The sequence below is a fragment of the Gouania willdenowi genome, chromosome 10, assembly GCF_900634775.1.
Source record: "Gouania willdenowi chromosome 10, fGouWil2.1, whole genome shotgun sequence".
Classification (NCBI taxonomy): Eukaryota; Metazoa; Chordata; class Actinopteri; order Blenniiformes; family Gobiesocidae; genus Gouania; species Gouania willdenowi.
Genome location: NC_041053.1, coordinates 22584599 through 22605844, shown reverse-complemented (window position 1 = coordinate 22605844; position 21246 = coordinate 22584599). Strand labels below are relative to the sequence as shown.

Sequence of the window (21246 nt, the reverse complement as noted above, 5' to 3'; positions counted from 1 at the left end):
GTGTTTCTAGGGCCACATGATCAACACTCATGTCAGCATTGAGAAAAATTACTAATCCGAGCATTAACGCAGAAAAGGTCAAAGGGTTTCCGTGTGTTTTTGTCACTTTACATGTTTTTTGTTGTAAATGTCATTTTGTATATATTTCTCTCTCATTTTGTGTGTTTTAGTTGTGTTGTTAGTATATTTTTTGTCTATTTGTCTATTTTGTGTGTATTTTGTCGTCCTCTGTGTATTTTCTGTCATTTTGTGTGTTTTCAGAATTATTTTGTGCATTTTTGTTGTCGTTTTAGCCTTTATGGACTCTTGTTTTGTGTATTTTTGTTGTCCTTTTTTGTGTTTTTCTGTCCTTTTGTGTGTTTTTCTGTCATTTTGTGTGGTTTTGGAGACATTTTGTGCCCTTGTCATTTTGGACTGATTTTTAGCATTTCTGTTGTTTTGGTTTTTGGAACAGTTTCATTTATTTGTTTTTATTCTTTTGTGTATTTTTCTGTCTGTGTATTTTTAGATCGAGTCATTTTGTGACTGTACAAAATTACACTGAGACATGGACAACCAGGCTCGTCTGGACGGCACAAGAATCAAATCTAGGCCTCTTTCTTTTTTCAAATGTGGTTGTCTTTTTGTAAACAGTGGTTCCCAACGTATTTTGTAATAAATACCCCTTGGACTATTTCTCTTATGTATACACCCTCATCAATTGAAAACTACAATTTTTGTATGCTGTTTACATTTGTTAGCACAGTGGTCCCCAACACCTGGGTCAAGGACTGGTACTGGCCAGTAGACCATTACAAAGAAAGTATAACGTTTTAAAAAGGAAAACCATTTTAGTCAGAATAATGGTCTCTTTCACATGCCCTGGTTATTAATCGCAAACATTGGGAACCATGCAGAGCAGCCAACAATACCATTAATGACCAGACAGTTATTCTTAAAAATATGAGGAACTAAAATCCATAATCCAGGCCAGAAACAACATCCTTGCTGCTGCAAAAGCTGGCAGAAAATTGTCAACTGAATTCGTAAGATGTACAGTGATAATTTATCAGGCAATAAACAGACACACTCTCAGTTTCGCTTTATTACATTTATGACAATTTTCTATTCACATAGTCCTCTTCATTTCCTACCAGACTTCCACAGACACCTGTCAGAGGCCAATCTTTTTTATTTTATTTCTATTTTTTTATTTGCTCACTGTTGACAATGATGCTTTCAGAACCCAATGGCATTAAGCAAAATTTGAAAATCGTTTTAATTTCCTTGTCCTTGTGGTTTGACCTTATTGGGTTTAACGCTTAATTAAAATGCATTTCGATCAAGCAATTAGGACATTATGGCAAAATGAATCAAAATCTCAGAGAAGGCTGAATCCCTGAAACAAGGAAATGGACAGTTCTGAACGTGATGGAAGGCTGAATTTACTGCTGGCCGGTCCATATTCATTGGGCCAGTGTCAGTGTATAGCTTACCATTACTTATCATTCTGTAGCCCAACAGCATAGTTCCATAACTCTCTCTGAGGAAGCACTCATGCTGGAATTATTTTATCAGGGTTGCCTAGTTTGAACGACTGTCCCAAGTCCTACAGATGGCACTGTATGAACTTCACATGTATGTAGTATAAGTTTTCTCCTTGTACTGCAAAGCACTGCTGTTTTAAAAAAAATCTGGCCTTAAAAAACATCTCAAAGAACTTCTCAGTAGTGAATGAAGCACAAACTAAACAAACAATGTGGTGCTTTTAGTTACTGATAACATTGCGGTGAATAATTGAGTAAAGATCTGCATTAGTGAAAGGGTATGAAGGTGAGACATTCAGAAATGTTTCTTGAAACTTTTGTTTACCCGGCAAGGGAATCACATAAAGGAGCTCATGTTACAAGAATTGAGGTAACAAGTAAACGTTTACCTTTTGCTGTACTAGATCTTATCTTACATAATTATTTATTTTTTTTACAAATGTGAAATAAACAAATGTTTAAAACACAGCTTTGTGGGTAAAGAATATTATGCATTGTTTAATTATGGTTATCTAAATAAATTTCTTAATTTCTATTTGAAGAAATGTTTAATTGAAGTTATGTCTTTTAGTCATATCAGTTTTGAACTCAAATGCATTAAGACAATAATTCCGATTCTATTCTAAATGTGCCTTCAAAAATATTACAAAATAAATCGAAAACTAAATACTGAAATCTAATCAAAATCTTAAGGTGTTTTTTCCCCACCTCTCAGTCCACACTTTGGGAATCACCATACTGAAAAAAAAATCGCAGTGGTGCACACTAGAAAATAATTATTATTTTTTGAGTATTTTTACTTTAATTGAGTATCATTTTGGGGGGATACTTCTTACTTTAAACTCTACTACATCTGAAAGCCAAATATACTTTTTACTACACTATATTTCTATGTATGCCCTTGTTAAACTCTGTATTTTAGGCCCATGTGAAAGGTTTTTGAAACCAAAAGCAGCAATTTAATGCTGGCAATATAAAGTCTGGTTAGCTAAACAGAAAACACGCTAAACATAGCATTTTATTAGTTCTTTAGTGTTTGTTAAAAATATAACACATGGTGCTCAAATGTTACAAGTAACGGATGGTGACGGCAAGATTTGTTTTCTTTGCAATATAAAGCGTTTGCATTGATGAATGCAGCGGAGTTATTAAACTCAGACTTCCTACCTTTGTTGTGTAATGTTGAGCCTGTTTGAACAGCTCTTTGTTGATCCTATGAATAATGATGATTTGGTTGAATTGATGTGGTTTAACAAACACAAACCTAAATGTCAATGTTGTTTATGAATGGAACAGAACATATACTTTGTCTGTCCTGAAGTAATGACAGAATTTTTTTTTTTTTTTTGACACGGCTACAACAGCAACACATTCAGCACAATGAAACATAAAATTTGCTTAAAAATGTGAAACACAACAGTCTTATTCAGTTGCACTACATTATTATAAACATTTAACAGATGTGCATCATGTTTTTGTTATCTGCAGTTGTGATAAGGAAAATTATGTTGGGAATTTTTAATTACTGGTACTTTTGATAGTGAAGTCAATTTTATGCAAATACAGTACTTTCATTTAGTATATATATATATATATATATACACTTTCATTTTGTATATATACTAAATGAAAGTTAATGAAAGTACTGTATTTGCATAAAATTTACTTCCCTAAAAACGTAACAAAAAACAAAGACATTTAATACGGTGTGTTTCTGATTTTATTTTAGATATACATATACATACAAAAACCAATACGCAACAATACAAAGATGCAGTTAAAGAGCCAAGAAATCCAGCTTGCAAACCAATGGAATTACAAAAGGTAAAGTGTCTTGTGTGTGTTTGTGTGTGGATGTCTACAATCCTACATGCGAAGGTGACCCAGGATGAAACCAATACATGACAGTGATGAGTTTAATCCTGACTGAGCGGGGTCACTGAGCAGCAGGAGCCGCTGTCACTCAAAACAACTGAGTAAACAAACAGGGTAAATATTTAGAAATGTGCTAATGCTACAGTGGATGAAAGAGAAAGCTGTTATTATTGGTGCAGGCCACATGAAAATGAAATGATAAGGTTTTGAATTTTAATTTGGATAAAGCTACACCATCATGTTAAACTGCCTCATTGTTCAAAGCTTGTCTGTGCATTAGCAGGAGGATTATATTTGTTGGGTAACAATCTGCTTAACAATTCCATATCAAAGTCATTCAAAGCTACAGACATGGAATGAAGTGGAAATTACAAAAGAAGCAGAAGATATAACGTTAAGTCAAGTTTAGTGTGCAGTTGAAATGAGTAAAATCATCCTGTTTCCTTCTCTCTCTCACACACACACACGCACACGCACACGCACACGCACACACACACACACACACACGAAGTGCTTTTATAGCCTCGCTAAAACTCAACGCCTCTTGTCTTATAGACTCATTTGTCTTGAAACCTCAAGCAAACAAGCACTTTGTACAAAAGACGACTTTTTAATTTGTTTTTCTAATGGAAGACGCGACAAATGTAAATAAAAATTAAATTGTCATCAGTAAAAAGCAACAGTACAAAGAAAGTCAAATGTAACTATTGAATCATTGTCATATTTTTGGTGTGTAAATGCTCATTTTCTCTTCAACATTATTCATTACTGTCAAAGTTCCCTCTTTTTCCCTACACTCTGTGCACAAAGGGAAACACACACACACACACACACACCTTAAACTAAACTAAATTATTGCACCATGATATTCAACATATGATTTGTCATGCAACGGTTGGCGACATATTTTACTGTACACAAAACTTTGGCAATGTCTTATCCTACTACTGTATATACTGTATTACAATGCACTTAATATATGTTTAGCAAAGTATGAACTCTTGTTCTATTTACATATGACTTGTCTTTCTTTTGCCCTTTTTATTACCAAAAAATCTTTCAATCTATACCAGACAAAATCATGAAAAAATAATCTAGTTTAAACTATCAACTTTACAAGGTATGAAAGGATGCTGATAGATATCCGTAAAACAAATCAAAGCAGATTTTCTCATGAAAGCTGATTATATTTTAGTCATCAGTTGATGTACCAAATGTCAACAGCTGTTAAAATAGCATCCCCAGTATTGTGATTGCTCACTGTGCCTTATACAGATGATAGATTTGCAGTTTCTGTGGCACGCCATGGTGCAAATGCTCCATCTCTGACTGGAGTAGACTGCACTGTAGCGGGACTCGCCTAACAGCAGAGTGATGCCTGGTACAGCGCAGCATCACTGGCGTTATAGCGGCTAGAAGACACATTGTTTTACAACTGTTCAGAGACGTGAACCATAGCTCTGTCCAAAGTGAGATTAGGTTATAGATACAGAGGTATAACTGTGTCACTTTTGTGTTAAATGAAGAGAAAAGTTAGGGCTGACTGACTTCAAAGGGTCATTTGTCTAAACCCTTTTTGCTGTAATTGATGTAGCCTTTCAAGTTGAATTCAATTTCAGCAGGCCTTTTAGTTTTTTTTTTTTTTTTTTTTACGTTAAATTTGATTGCCTTCTTTGGTAGCTATATATTGTTGAATGCATGTGACACTTTGGTCAATAACCAAGCACAGTCTGTTTCAAGTTGTTCAAGAATAGAGTCGCAAGTTGTCTGCCATTAAAGAAAGTTGTCAATTCAAAATAATACATCACTGATAAACAGTGCTCATGACAAATTTAAAGGCCCAATTGCTAATTTATCATGTAATTGGTAATCTATAATTGGGATTGGCTAGTACAACTTTCACGGGTCAGTAAAGAACCCTGATTACAGCACCCTTAGTTTTTTTGTAAACACAATTTTGTGAAGCTGAAAATTTTCATTCATATGTTTAAGAAAGTGTCTATTTGTACGGTTGCCGTACGGACAACCCCCGGTACTATTGGTACAGTTACAGAAGTATATGTACGTAGCGTCTTAGGGTTAGATTATAACCCAATATTGTAACATTTTTTATGGTTAGGGTTAGGTTTAGGGTAAGGTTTAGTCTCAGTCAGGCGACCTAAACTGGCCAATGACTGACCTATCACGTGACCTAAACTGGCCAATAAAGGGTGCTATGTACTGATAGAATGTTGGTATGTTGATACAGAAACCATATGGATCGCAACTGCCTATGATTAACGGCTACAGTTGGTTCAGAACGGGTCTTATCCAGAACAAAGAGGTCAGAGCACATTATTCCAGTCTTTACACTGGCTCCCAGTCAGCCTCAGCATAGACTTTAAAGTTCTGCTGCTGGTGTATAAATCTGTGAATGGGTTTGGCCCAGAATATATCAGTGAGATGTTAGTCAGGTATGAACCCAGCAGATCTCTCAGATCTATGGACACAGGTCAGATAGTGGAACCCAGAATTCACAGCAAACATGGTGACGCTGCTTTTAGTTGTTATGCTGCAAAGAAGTGGAACAAACTGCCATCTGAAGTCAGCATCCAATGTGAGCATTTTAAAATGCAAGTTTTTTTCTCTACTGCTTATGACTGAAAGGAAGATTTTTAATTATCTTATTGTTGATTTCATACAAAGTTTATTGTTTTCTGTTGCACTTTTTAATCAAGTAAAGCACATTGAATTGCCTTGTGTATGAAATGTGCTATACAAATAAATTTGCCTTGTCTTGCCTTGCCTTACTTTTCTTGAATGTAAGTTCTCTTTTTTTATAACTTGTATAGAAAATAGTGTTTTGTAAAAAAAAAAAAAATACAACCTTGTTTTTGTTTGTCTAATAGATAAAAATTACTTTAATTTGTTCAAGATTTTAAAAAGTCCTAAAAGTTCAAAGGTGGCTTGAGTTTCAATGATTTGATGACAACATTTTTAAAAATGATTTGACAACTTTAGAAAACCTGCGTAACATTTAGCATCACCCTCACAAGTCAGTAGAGATGGTGCTTCTCTTCACCCGAAAACTTCCCCCCCAGCCGCGAGGAGAGGTGTTGTAGGAGCGCAGGCCAGGTGAGCGGAGGCCCGAGTCCTCAGACTCCACCGAGGCATCGGAGTCTGTTAGAGAGCGAGTGTTGTAGAGCCTCGCAGGGGAACAAGTTCTCTGACTGGGAGTGGGAGGGGGACTTGTAAAAGTGGGGGACTGGACTCCAAGAGCTCGCGAATGGTAAGGGCTGATGGGTGGTTTTTGACTGTCAAAGCCGGGTTGAGAATTCCCCAGAGGTGATATGGGGAGGCTGCGATTGCTAAGTGCACCAGGGGAGGGACTGTTCTTGCGTTTTGCTGCATTGATGATGTTTTTGGCCAGGAGCCGATGGTTAGCTTTGGAATCTTGGCCATTAGCATCAGGAGACATACAGCGACTGTCTTTGGTTGTATGTGTAGGAGATGTAACAGATGATGTGTACAGAGGTTTAGTGACAGGAAAAGACAAAGTAGTCTGAAAGACTGAAGGTGACAGTGAGCGTGAGCTCCATGTGGGAGAGACAGGGGAAGTGGGTAATGTTTGGGAGGCGTTGGATGTAAAAACAGACATACTGGAAAACTGGGTGTTTTGGTTAGCAACGGGAGACTGGCATCTCGATCCCCATGGAGATGGCGAGCGTGCTGAAGAAGTTACAAATGTTTGGGGACGTCTGGATGTAGGCAAGGGGGAAACATTAGGGTGTACATTCTGATTCAGTGACGGTGACAGACACCTTGATTCCCAAGGAAGAGGAGAACATGGGGAGGAAGCTGTTTGAAATGGTCTAGAAGTAGAGAAAGAGATAGCAGTGGGTGACTTAGTGTTCCGGTTTAACATCGGGGATGGACATCTTTTACTCGAAGAAGAAGAAATTTGGGAAGTCGCATCATGAGTTTGAAAAGGCCTGAAAGGTAGCGTGGAGGAGCTGGTGGGAGGTGGGCCCACCAATGGGGATTGACATTTTGAACCCCAAATTGGAGAACATGGAGATGGGGAAGTAGGTGTTTGGAAAGGTCTGGAGGACAGAGTAGAGGTAGGGGAGGAAACCTTGATATTCTGATTGATTACAGGAGATTGGCAACTCGTACTATTGGCAGAGGTAATAGGGGATGAGACTGAGCGTATGGAGCAAGAGGCTGTGGTTGAAGGTCGGTTTCTCTGAAGGCTGGAGGTCCAGGAGGCAGTGGTCGAGTCTTCTTTGCTGCTGATGTGTCTGGTGAGGCTGGGAGTTCTGGTTATCCTGGATGTCTCACTGGCAGTGTCATTAGTGAGGAAATCCTTGGGTGTCTGTTGGATTATGACAATGTGTAAAAAGTCAGAAAAGGTCAATGTGCAACATGATGAGCATTCAGCTCTCAACTAAATTAATCTTCCTTTTAATAACTCAAAGGTTGGATTTCATCCCCTCAGCATTTGCTTGAGTTGGTCATGCCTTATAACCTACTAGTAGATACAAATGTACTCTACTTTTTTGTCACACTAAACAACACAACATTGGTTCAATGTACATTAAAAGCAACAAAGTCGACATTTTATCTATGAATCGTTAAAATAAAACTTCTTGAAGGTTGAAGTTTTTGGTATTTTTTTTTAACTCAAGACAATTCAAGACGAGTCTTGAGTCATGAGTGAAAACAAATTCACTTTAATTAATGAATTTTTACAGCATTATTGAATTATTTGACTCTGTTTAAATCTGTTTATCATTTTTGAAAAGTGTAACCATATAATTTTCAGGCTGAATACATCTATTTGTCTGACTGTGCGTGCGTGCATGTGTGTGTTGGGTGGGGGTTATTTTACATATCTATTTAATGCAGCAGTGCACACTGCACACAAGCCTAATAATGCATCATAGTTAATATTTTTGCCTTTTCTTTTGTAATTTTGAGCAATGCTGAAAATATTTGAGAAATTAACACAGTTTAAACCATATAAACATGTAAAATTGCCTTATATACACTAACAGCCAGATCAACAAACAGATAAAGGTAAAATGTCAAATTTTGACAATAAATGAAATCATTTTGAAAAGATTGAGGGTATGTGTTCATTTTGAGCTACAGAGTGATCCAGGTCATCACCTGTTCTAGTCCTGCTAAAGAGAGCCCAGTGTTTAGTAACTCTCTCAGGTTACTGTCATCCTGCTCTCCTGTGGTGCGTAACCTTTGCAGGGATATGAAGTTTCTTGACTGAAGCAGCACTGACATACCATCTCATGTCTACGCTAATGAAGGACTGCCTACCTCTTCTCAGGATAACATCAAGTCATTTTTGTCTGGGACAATCAAGAGCAAAAATGGAATATTCTTAAAAAAGTGGTTCAAAGTGGTTTTTAAGAACTTAAAGCTAGCTGTGGTCAAATTTACCATTTTTGAAGGAAGAAAGTGTAGACAGGAAATGAAAAAGAAGAAGAAAGAAGTCAACAGATATAGAATAAAGCTTTAATAGGAGAAAGTTGATTCAGTCACACAAACATAACAGCAGAAAGTAGTCATGAATTCAGAGGTTACATTGAAACAGACAGGGTTGTTGGTTAAAACAACAGGGAGTCATGTTTAAATGACAAAATTTCTGCATGTCAGCGCACAAACTGGTTAAAGTCAGCCAGATGGAGACACCAATGCCTCAAAGCAGACACTATGTATTTAGGTAGAACGCACTGGAAAGTAGAATACTAACCTGCCCTGAAGTCATAAAGACATAAAAAGCGTTCTCATGCATCAACTTTTACACTACTGAACAGCGTTTAATTGCAAATGGTAGATCATAAAGCAGATGCAAAGCAATCTGTTAAAGTGCTTGGTGAAGTAGAGCTAGTCTGGTGCAAAATAGGAAAAGTGTGCGTGGTTATTTCACATTGTTTTTGTAATGCACTAAAAATAGGCTTACGTGCTTCATTTCTTTTGGGAAATGGTGCTTATTTTGATCACTCAAAATTGTGCATCTAATTTCACAGCATAATAAAGCCTGTCTGGATGTCATAAACAAATTATTATACCTTTTAAATCCTTTAGTACGTGCAATTCAATCACTTACTAAATCTTAAAATAAACTATTTCAATTCCAAGTCAAATGATTTCATCATGCATCTGTCAGTGTGTGAATAAAAGGACAGTTTCCACTTGATTTCCAATGTTAAATAAGGCAAGTAAGAGGCACAAGAGGAAAAGGCACAGTGTGAACAGAGAGTCTCACAAACTGTAGATTTTAGCCCTGCTTGAGTCTTTTTTAACCATGTGTTAAATATCTTCAAAATAATACATTCTCTGAAGTAAACTCAATTGCTAAAACTAGTACAGAAAAGGTCTCCACACCTGCAGTGCAATACCAGCTTTCTTGGCAGAAAATGTTGGCCTTGGTGCCTGGGCTCCCGACCGTGGAGAGGACACTCGCTCTGGAGGGAAGGCGGACAATGGAGAGCTGATCCTTGGATGACTGGAGGCAGAACCAAATGGATGCTCTGGTACTCCGGCGGGGCAAACAGGCATTTGCGGAGACATGCATTTGAAGAAAGAAGTGGCGTTGTTGGGTAAAGAAGTTTTTCTGGTTAAGGGTTGGGTGGGGTGCAAGTTCCGGGCCTGCGGTGCTCCTTTGGGTAAAGTACTGAGGGGATCCTTGACTGGGTTGAGGATGAAGAGGGAAGAGTTCAGCTGGTAAGGCCGGTGCCTCGATAGATCCATCTCAATCTTAGAGCAGCCGTTCTCTAATGGAGGAGGTTCCGGGGCAGGCTCTGGCACTGCAGCTTTTTGTCTGGGATTTTGTTTTGAAATTTGTTGGGCCTTTAGGTTTTGTGAAAGCTGAGCACTCATGTCTGAGTTTTTGGCAATGGCCTTTACCCTACCAGGCATGTTTGATGGATAAACCCAAGATGGTGGCAAAGACATAGTAGGGGAAGGTGACCTGAGTTGTGCTGAATTCTGCTTTTCAATAACATATTTTTCCATCCTGGACTGGCGCTTGGCAAATAACTCCGCCCCTTTTCCTGACACATTGGTAAGGGTGTGCTCTGGCCGGTGCTCTGTGCGCGGCCGTGTCCTGGAGCTTTTAAGGCAGGAGGCCCACTCTGGAGCTCTTGCTTCTTCAAGCATGTCTTCCTCCTTGGTGAGGAAGTTGGAGGCCTCTGCACCCAGAGCCAATAATTCTTCTTCAGATGATGGCTCCGGCACAGAACGTTGTCCAGGTTTTTTCTTTTCATCAACTCCTTGTACCAATGACAGCAGCTCAGGATTTGGTGCCAGTACTGGCTTCTCTTTGAATGTGAACATTGACTTTTTATTTGTTCTCTTTGCAGCACTTTGCTCAAGAATTCCTGTTTTGATTGATGTTGTCATCTTTTTCTCAGCTGTTGGTTGAGGAACAAAAGTTGAAGGCCTTGGGGCAGTGGGGGGCCCATATTGAGGCATAGGTGGATAGTGGGAAACAGAGAACTGGGATGGTGGAGCAGAGGAAGTTGACATGGATGGAGATAGAGGAGGTGGACAGGAGCAACATGTCTCTGGGGGCAGACTCTTAAAGGCAGGAAGAGGAGGTGTTGGATAGGATGGAGGTGGAGGTGGTGAGAACGTTACAGGTTGTGGAATGGTAAAAGCTGGGAGAGGAGGAGTGGAGTAAGAAGGAGGAGGGGGGATCTCTGTGACTGGACTGACCACCTCAGGAGAGCATACTGGAGGTGGTGAGAAAAAGGGCCTCGCAGTTCGATTTGTGGTGGCAGGAGACTGCTTGGATGTTGGTGAAGAGACTATTTGAGGTCCAGAGGTACTGTGACAGTCATTAAGCTGATTTCCAGCCGGAACAAACCCAGTGTGACTCCAATTTATCTCTGCATTGCTTCCAGCATGCTCCCTCACCATCAGATTAGAGTTACTACTTTCTGACGGAATTTCATGCGTCACATTGTGCTCCAACTTCTCATCTTCATCTCCAGCCTCCTCCTCCTCCTCCTCCTCTTCTTTGACAGGCAGGAAGTGCCTCTCTTGAATAACACTGTCTCTCACACTGTCTTCTTTAAAGGCATCATTTCTAGTTTCTTCCATTATATTTCCTATTGAATGTTCACTTGTTGCTGGTGAAAAGTGCAGCTTCGTCGCACTGTTTCTAAAGTTCAGCTCAGTGTTCTTTTCCTCAGTGCTCCTCTCTGCCCATGTCGATTTGTTAGAGAAAGGCTCCCTTTTCAAAACCTCAACTTTGGCTTCGTCTGTCTCCTCTCCGCAACTTTCAAGCATGAAGGCATTCACTCTTTGCTTGCGTCTGTTGAATAGCTGAACACCCCTTGAGTTGGAGCTGGAAGGAATGGTGAGCTGTGCTGCAATGATTTGACTCCTGATTCTGGCCTCCTTAAACTCCTTCTCTGATACACTGGCACTTCTGGTCAGGTCTGAGGAACAAGAAAGAACTTCATTTAGATTGTTTGATGACACTGTTCTTTGTTCTTCTTGTAAACTGACAAGACAATTAGAACCTTTGTCAAGAAAAACACAAACAAAAACTTTTAGTATGTGGAATTAAACATGAAAAAAAAAAGATTTTGTTGGCATTTGATTAAAAAAACCTTGAGCCATTGAATTGATGAGGAGGTGTATGCAAACTTTGAAATACATTTGGTGAGTAAGTTTTCAGTTCCATTCTATCAGTAAATGGTTTCATGCCGTTTCCCTGGTTTACAGTTTTCTGAAAATGTGATAAAATTCACTCGTCTTAAAAAAGAAAGTTTGTTTTCGGAGCCTCCTTTAGGCTGGACAGCTATTTCCTCTGCCAGCTGCAGCAGTCCCTCCCTTAAGCATTCCATCGCCACTGAGAAAACTCCCTGTCTGCCATTCCAGCAAAACTATGGTTTGCCTGTGATTTTATGTCCAACGCTAAAGCTTCAACACTTATTAAATTATATCTTTGTAACAAAGTGTTTAGGGGTGATTTTGAAAAGCAGCAAACAAGGACATAAATGTGGCTTTGAGTTTTCTGCTTCGTTAATGGTGTAGATCTGTTTTCTGGGGCTTCGTGATGGAAAATCTAATGGAGAATAATATGTCATTACGATGACTCATCTGATAGATTATTCATTCCACTATCGTTATTTTGACTGATTGCAGATATCTAATATCCCCCAGGGATATATTTTCAGACAGCTGGCAAAGTCATGCTTCGTCATTCATCAAGCAAAGTGAAGATTCCAGACAATATTTGATGAAATGATGTGCCAATTACAACAACTATAAGCAAGTCAGTCATTTGTACGGCGTTCTTCAGAACTCATGATGCATGCACGTTTTCCAAGAATTGCATATTAACTCCCAAATAAAAAAAAAAACTTATTATCTTACATCTTTCATTAATTTTACAGACTTTAGGTTTGCCCCTGTAGGAATTAACTTCCTTATGTGTGGGCACTCAAATCCTTTTACACAAGCTCAGCCAATTTTCCAATGGAATATGATATAATTGCAGTCTATAACGAACTGTCCATTAAGAATATACATCTTGCATTGCTATCACAAGATGATCATTCTGTTGGCGATGAAGGCTCAGTCTGCAAGAAAATGCATCGGTATTGACTCAGTTAAATCACTCCACCTGTCACCTAGTAGAGATATTTCAAGTGCGTTACATATACGTGACAGCATAACAAGGATAAAAGCATTATCACACCTTCCTTTAAACAAGCAGCTCTATCCACTATTGGCACAAACATAAATCACCTCATTTATAGCAAACTGAACCAACTTATCAACCAGGCACTTATGTACAGTCAATGCCTTTTGTCACTGTCATCAATATGAGTGGGAACATTATCACAGAACCATGAGAAGAGTTTTATTAGCTCATTACTGTTCATAATCCATTCTATGGGACAATATTGAAGCATCCAGCCTTGGAAATAAAATGACTTACACAAAGCATCTATGTTGTAGGTCAGTTGTGTAATCACATAACACAGGTGCAAAACCCATCATTGACTACGATACAAGTGATGTGTTGCAATAGTAAATGTGTCATGTTTGTTACACTTTGCATCATCATCATTATCATCATGTAATTTTCAACTTAATTTACAACTGTAAAGTAAATAAGTTAGACTTTTTTTTAATGGAGCTTGGCAGTCTTGATTTTCTTGAAATTTTTAATTTCCTTCTGGAAAATTCCACAGTGACAAAGTCTTCTTTCCATGTGAGTCTCGGCCAAGCGAGGCAGCTGCATACAGAGTCTAAAAAGACTGCAGACTGCTATGAAAGAAACACATTTTCTATTAATTTTTTGCTTTTTATATTTAATAAACTTTAAAGAAATCAATTGCTAATGAGAGTGAAGATCAGGCTGTGCCAATGTCTTAACTTAAGAAGTGCAAAAATGTTTGCTTACGTCAACAAAACAGACAAAAGTGTAGCTTAACGACACAAAATAACATGATATATATAATGAGGTCTATTCAAGTTTACTCAGGCCTAACAACCATTTAGTTCACAATTTTTAGAAGTCTGATTTATAACTTACAACAATTAACTTCCATCTATACATTGTATTCCAAATCTTGGATTCGAACTGGTTAAATGAAGAAAACCACGTTAACTAGTTAAACTTATTTTTGGTTTGTTGCTATTAAACACATTTTTACATAATAAAGGATTTATTAAATATATTTGAAATATTCTTATCATCGGAGCATCATCATTATAGCTTTGTCAGAGTTAAAATAAGTCACATTTATTGTTTTTCCTACCGAGAATATAATTCACTGAACCGGTAGGAATCTTGATTTAGCGAACTATAGGGAAAAAACAAAATATTTAGGTTCATATGCAACACTGATTGATAATCTTTACTTCATGCGGTGAACTGATGACAAAAAAACTCAGGTGAAATTGACAAACCAAGTGAAGTTTAGGTTCATGTTGAACGTCCTTTGCCTTAAAAACTCATCTAGTGGAACATTGTTAGCTGATATCACCAATCTTGAGTCATCACTTCAATAACCGGAGAGTCGAGAGAAGCCTTGGCGCTCCTTCACATCCTTAGTGGTGCCCTTACCTTTTTTATGTCAAAACTCAGAGCTCCAAGGTTTAGAAGTACTTCCACAAGAGTTTTCAATTAAACTGTGTCTGACGGCTTCACACACCCCCCTTTCTAGAGTGAGACACCAGATCAGATTTCTTTTTCTGCTCTGTCCGGCCAGGCACACATAGTGAGAGAGAGAGAGAGAGAGAGAGAAGGGAGGAGGTCTGTAGCTGGAGGCTGTGCTGTCTGCCATCCAGCCCTCTGCTTTGTTTTAACTATTTCAACCCTACACCACCTCCAGCCTTACAGGCTTTATGTAGTTTCAACACACGGCCATTGGAGAAAAACAGTATGTCTGACACCACAGAAGCTGTTCAGTCTACACTTGATCTGAAGAGTTCTTAAGAAGTGTCCAATCAATGCTAAGTATTGAGCTGCTGATCTCTCTCTAATGCCCACTGGTGGTAAGTGAAGTGTCTAATCCTTGTTGCAATCTTTAAAGTGAAGCCCCGTTATGTTGATGTGGAAAAGATCAATGAGTTTGCTAAGCCAAGAGCAAATTACCTCCTACGTTGATCAGAGTATGCCTGTATTCGATGTACATTCCCTTCAACCAAACGTCTATAGTCTCTTTGAACCTACATTTCCTGTCCTGGATTGTGATGCCTCTGAATCAAAACCTGTCCCCCTCACTTCTAACTTTCATTTTTGCCCTTTTAACCCATGCTCTCGTCTCTGTGTGGGTAAAAGCAGACAGGGAAAATTCCCCCCACAGCAGCAGGATTTAGGTCAGGGGGGGCAACCCAGCATTTGTATATCAAAGGTCAGATTACCCTGTCGGATGTTATCTTTCTCCGAGTGATGGCTGTGAGTTGCGATGACAGCACCGACCCCTGTGGGTGATGTGCAGAGCGGTATGGAAAAACAGGGATTAACAGAGGTCCTGGGATCTTACCAGACCCAATGAGATTCTCATTGCATCTCATGGGAGGAATAAAAATAAAAACAAACACTCAGAGGTGAAAGCTTGGCTGTGGCTATCATTACTTTTATGAAAGATACCAGCAGAAGGTGTTTAAATTTAATCTAAACATGTGTGTTTTTCAAGTTGAAAGCGCGACCATCAGAGGAAACTAATTGCAGATTAATGAGTGATAGGGCAGGATCGTGAAGAAGGTAGGAACAGGTATTTGATGACAGTGACCTTTCTGCTATATTTACTAATATCTTTTTGCTTGCTTCAATCTGACAAATTTACCATCACCCCGATTATTGACCTTCATTTACCACAATTTATTTTTATTTTTTTATGTTTTTTAACTCTTTTATTTCAATCCTCTGTGGGTTTGAACAGCTGTAAAAACAGATGTAAAAGCCTGAATATATTTTCAAACAGCGTGTCCCACAACTTAGCCTGTCACTTTCAGTGGTTTTGTTGTATTTTTAGAACGTTTTTAAGCAATGATTCATGCAAGTTTTTCCATCGCAGCAGTATTTTTTCAGCATGGAAACAGATGTGAAAAAGAGTGTCTCGCTTTTTAAGGGTGCAGTGACAAGTACGCACTGTTTTCCTTCTGCTTACAGTCCCTTTCTGTTATAATGATACACTGGGGTTCAAAACCATAATCTAAACTAAAAATGCATGTAAAGTCATTTTCTGTATGATTTCCTAGACTCTTGTAATAATGGCCGATAGAGCCAGACAAACTAACACTTACTTGTTTTACGGCTTGTGTGCTCTTTGTCAAATCCCGTCCTCTCCCATGATGCAATCTCTTCTGTCTCAAGGGTGTGAGCGTCTTGTCCTGGCTGGAGATATTTTCTCTGTCTTCCAGGACTCCAGCTCAGCCCTCTCCTGAGAGACGTATGACCTTTCTCCATCACAACTCAAAGGAGATGTTTCTGTCACTGTAAAGAAAGCCCTCAGGAGTGAGGAGTGTCCATGTATGGTTCAGGTCAGGTTGATCTCTGCCGCGATGAGATAACAGCTCTCTACTTTCTGCTTAGTTTCAGAAAAATTGTTGAGATGAGCTGGGAAGTACCTCTTTAGTTTTCATGGTGCTTCTTCAATTCGTGGTTCACCTTTTAAGCAGCAACCTATCCAAATGCCGTGCTGTAGTCAGCTGAAATCCGCTGGAAAACAGATCTGACTTTCTTCAACTTTACTCTCTTCAAGTGTTGTTCTCTGACTAACGGGACCTCCCATGAGGGACAGCTCTGATATGCTTTGGATAATTTCCCATAAAAGCCAAGCAAAAAATAAAAATAAAGGTTTTGGCAGAAAAGATTGTCCAGTACACGCTGTTCACATTGCACTAATACTCCCACTTTCCTTTCCCAGATGTTTTTTTTCCTCTGTTTTCTATTTTGGGCTCCAAAATCATGCTTTTTGTCTGCAACCCAATCTCCTGCCTGCAGATTATTTTTCTTTGAAAAAATCTGCTCCTTATCTTAGAGATCATAACTCTTCAGTGACGTGAAGGGGAACTTCAAATTTGGTGGCTTCCTGCGGTTAAAGGAACAACATTTCACTCTGGAAAGGTCATTTATCCATCTGGATTGTATGCAAAGTTCAAAAGGCCTTTGATTAGAGTTGCTTTACTTTGGAGTACTGGGTTACATCTCCCGTATTAAGACCAGATATGGCTTCTGAAAGCTGAATGGTCCTAAGACTCTGATGTTCTACGAAGTTCTAGCTTAGGTTATTTTGTTTTTCTCTAATTTTACCATCCATACTGTTGTTTTTTAGATAGAGAATCACACTTGGGTATGATGGGGTGCAGCACTTCATTCAAAAAGTTTCTGCAGTCACTTTTGGTCCTTGAGCACCTGTAATAAAGGAGAGATGCAGAAAGTCAAACACAAGATAGCATATAAATTAAGTTATAAAAGCAATCATTTTTGCTTTCCTTTTGATGGGAAACATTTTTAAACTGCCTACATTTCCTCAATCAGGGCCCTTCATATAAACATGTGTTATTGTTTGCTAGGGAACAGGACTGGCAGTTTCCCAGGAAATTAGTTTGTTTACTAAATTTGTTGGCTCGCGTAAGACATTAGATAAACATTAACTCCATCTAACAAGCACGTGTATGTCAAAGGTTTCAATTATTTAAAGCCAAAGCAAGTCGAATTAACCATCTAAGGAGGGAAATATAAATGTAAAATGTGGAGAAAAGGGTGAACTCTGACGTCTCTGTACTGTAAAGACCTGCTCTGTAAAGTATTGAATAGATCAATGGTTTCATGTTCCTACTTCAAAGCTAACAAGAGACTGTAATGATAAACCATGTCTGCGTATACCTTGACCTTGATCAGACTTGCCTCTCATCTCTCACCACTGCTGTGTTTGTCTTTCTTTCCGACTCACTACTGTAGCCCTCAGGAATGGGAGGTCTTGGCCTTGAACCACACATATAATTATTATTTTTTTGAATTCCTTCTCCAAAAATTCCTCGGAGGCTAAGCACTGGCGTATAAAGGTGTGCAGCACTCCCCCTTCTGCAAGACTTTGTGTGATGTCGATCGACAAAAGACCAGCTGAGTCAGGACGGTCTGCTCATTGGTCAACAAAAAACAATCAGCCCAGACAAAGCGCTGCTGTAAGGAAACAAAAAGCCTTTACAGTTTAGCTTTAGCTGCTGTGATCGTGTCCAGTCACAGAAGATAAGAACCTATATTGTTTCTAGAGGGTGACAATACCTCTTTGATTACAGCAGATGTGGGATTTGTGTTTGGATCTGATTTAAATGTATGTTTTTATTCAAACATCAACAACAATTCTTCCTCCAGGTGACGACAAATGTGGTAAATTTGGAGAAAATAGTTGGATTTTTTTCCTTCGAGATCTTTCACTCTGATCTCAGATTTGAGGAAACACAAACATGCTTAAAGAAAACAAATCAGAACATCTTTCCAAAGAAGTCTTTGTTAACAGGATGTTAATGTGACTTGATTGCTTTAACTGATCTGACGTACATGTGTTTATTAGCTGCCAGACAGAAAGCAGATGTGTGATCGTCATTTCGCCTGCAACAGAGATTCCAACTTAGTATGTGACATCATGTGTTTTAAAAGAATATAATCTCTACAGATCAATATTTTATTCATTGCTTTAATTAGATCACATCATTGCAATTTTGAAACTTCAAGTCAATCTAGCACATCTAAAACGTTTTTGAGGTTTACTTCTGTGTTTTTGAGACTTATAGATCAAATTCTCTCATTTTCCAGTCTCCAAAGTTCTGGTGTCACTTTGACTCGACTAATACCACCACCTCTGATAACAGTAAAGTGTATTTTACAGTTTCCACCTGTTCATCTGAGCTCCCTCTCTTATGTATTTCTTTTTCGTGCCACCATGTGTAATCACGGAGGTCCTGTGTATTATCTTGTGATATGTGTATGAGTCTTTGCTTAATCTCTGCATACCTCTAATAGTGATGACAAGCACACGACCCCCCCCCCCCCCCCAAAAAAAAAGAGAACGTTCTGGCATGCATTCAAACCATAATCACTTATTTATCCCTCGCGGTCATTGTTTCTTGCACATTTATTACAAATTTTGCATCAATAGCCATCTTGTACAAAGCATGTATTTGATGATTTATATCTAGTGTGCACTTTCACCTCAGGTCTGGCATCTGTACATCATCAGTAGCCCTGGGCACACATGCAGGGAGGTATGTGGGATGTGTGGATGTAAGGGGAGCGTGCATTCCACCTACTGAAAGTGTATTAGTTACTGAGCTCATAATAAGGCACAATAGTCAATGGCAACTATTTAGGATTTAACCCCCAGCAGAGCTGAAATATGTCCTATATGAGGATTTTTTTTGGTGATTTTTCGCTAATGAGTCTTTTGCAGGGTTTGTCCATTTTCCCTCGTAGCCTTCTAGACAATTGGCATTCCTGTTTCGCAGCTCCTCATAAGACCGTGCTGCCTAACATGCCTCAGCTTGTGCAGGATGATGAGTGACATCCAAAACGTTGCAAAGCACAGCCTCTGATGATACACACAGTGTCTCGCTCTGTTTGCCTTCGCTCTTTTTCAGAAGTTCCAGTAAGTGCAGCCATAAATCCTGTAGTGAAAACATTGTAATGAAGTGTCTGCTCCGTGTGCACAGTCACAGGTGGAGAACTTCAAGAAGCTAAGATAAATACTTGAGGGAGGCTGCGTGTGATCTCGAGCCAAAAGGGAGAATCAGAGTCATCATCTGAAAACAGTTACACATCAAAGAAAAAAAGCCTACAAGCACTTTTTTAACGAATACTTAATAAATTATTTACAGAACAGCATTGTGTTCACCCCAAGATAAAGGAGCTTTAAAAGAGCATCATTTACTAAAATGTTCTTAGCTGAAGAAACAGCTGAACACTCCCCTGCTGAGAACCTAATGGGCCTCACCTGTTGTGTTAACAGGAAACAATTACTTATACATGAACAGTCACAAGGTAGGACTTAAATTAGATACACTCTCTAATGTTACAGAGAACACTACAAGTCTATATAACCTGACTTCACAGCAGGTTCCACACAGTCAAAACAAGTAGTTTTAATATTAATGACCATAAAGCTGTATAGCAGCAAACTTCAGCTCTGACTGTTGGAAGATAGACTTTCTACAATCTGGACCAGCAGGAAACATCAGCAGCAACACACACAGATGTTTGTCATTTTCATCTAAAGATAAAGTTTCCCTTCTGCTGCACTGCATTCCTTTAACTTCTTTTGCTCTCTCTCTCTTTTTCTCCAAACAAAGATAGAGCCTTACCCCATTTACAGATAAACGTGATCACAGTTCAGCAGCCACAGATAAAACTCCCATAGCTTTGAATGCTTCTTCCTGTTCGGTTATTGTTGGTGCTCACCTGCACTCCGGTGGGTCCGGCTGCGTGAGGCAGAGTGAGGGTGTGTACTGTCCCTTTTTCAGTTTCTCTGGCACACACACACACACAACTCCCCCCACCCCAATTTTTTTTTAACCTCTCTCTCTCCTCTCTCGCTCGAGTCAGACGAAGGATGGTGGAGGGTGGGGGTCAGTTGGAACACAGAGGACTCTTTGTCTGGGATTTTTTCATATGGTTTTCTTCAAGCTTGCATACTGAACACATTATGCTATAATATATTTTCATATTCAGCACAGGGATGTTGAGAGACCAATGGGCCCCACAGTGTTCTCGTCTGTCTCTTTCTTACTTTTTTCTGTCTCTGACCCGTTTTCCCGCCATCCACAAATGAGACAAAAGAAGAAAAGCAAGCATGAAAATAAAAAGTTAAAGATCTATGTGTTGGATTTAAGAAGAAGGAAAAAATGTTTGATTGAAAAATCCTGCAGTACTCTAGAGTTTCATGAAACTTGAAGCAATTAATTACTTTTTTTTATTTTTTTTGTTTTGTTTTGTTGAAGCAAATTATATTCTAAACATGATTACAATAATGACAATCTTTTGGCCCAAAAAAGGATTAAAAAATATTCGACAGCACCATAAATTAATTCTAGCATATGCTTGGTCATAGCTCATTACATTTTATGACTAGACCAATAATTTCTTGGATGAATTAACAACGATAATGCAGTTTTAAGGTTTTAATATAAAGCTATAGTCTCTGTGTGAACAAACAGCCGTCAAGCTTCAGAAGCACCGTTTTAATCACCTTCAGCCAAAGAACAAGCTAACTTTATTTAATAGAGCAGTTGTTTTGTTTGTGGTCTACCAGATCTAAAAGAAGGCAGGTCACGTGAAGTTTACCGAAAACCAGACACCTACTTTGAAGATCTATTCAGA

At 38.8% G+C, this 21246-nt stretch overlaps 1 protein-coding gene across 4 annotated transcripts; it reads right to left on the bottom strand.

The window, feature by feature from the left end:
• Window positions 1-5916: 5916 nt before the first annotated feature.
• Window positions 5917-20388, bottom strand: synpo (synaptopodin). 4 transcript variants are annotated; one of them, XM_028459755.1, is made up of 4 exons: window positions 20329-20388; window positions 16176-17286; window positions 9786-11845; window positions 5917-7755 (listed from the first exon to the last, which is right to left on the bottom strand). In XM_028459755.1, exons 2-4 carry the CDS (start codon window positions 16336-16338, stop codon window positions 6430-6432), a joined length of 3549 nt encoding a protein of 1182 aa, XP_028315556.1. In that variant the 5' UTR covers window positions 16339-17286; window positions 20329-20388; the 3' UTR covers window positions 5917-6429. The 4 variants fall into 4 exon arrangements, with proteins under 4 accessions (XP_028315556.1, XP_028315555.1, XP_028315558.1 ...); XM_028459754.1 differs by having other exon boundaries at window positions 20232-20378; XM_028459757.1 differs by lacking the exons at window positions 16176-17286; window positions 20329-20388 and adding an exon at window positions 14491-14720 and having other exon boundaries at window positions 9786-11929.
• Between the last annotated feature and the right edge of the window lie 858 nt (window positions 20389-21246).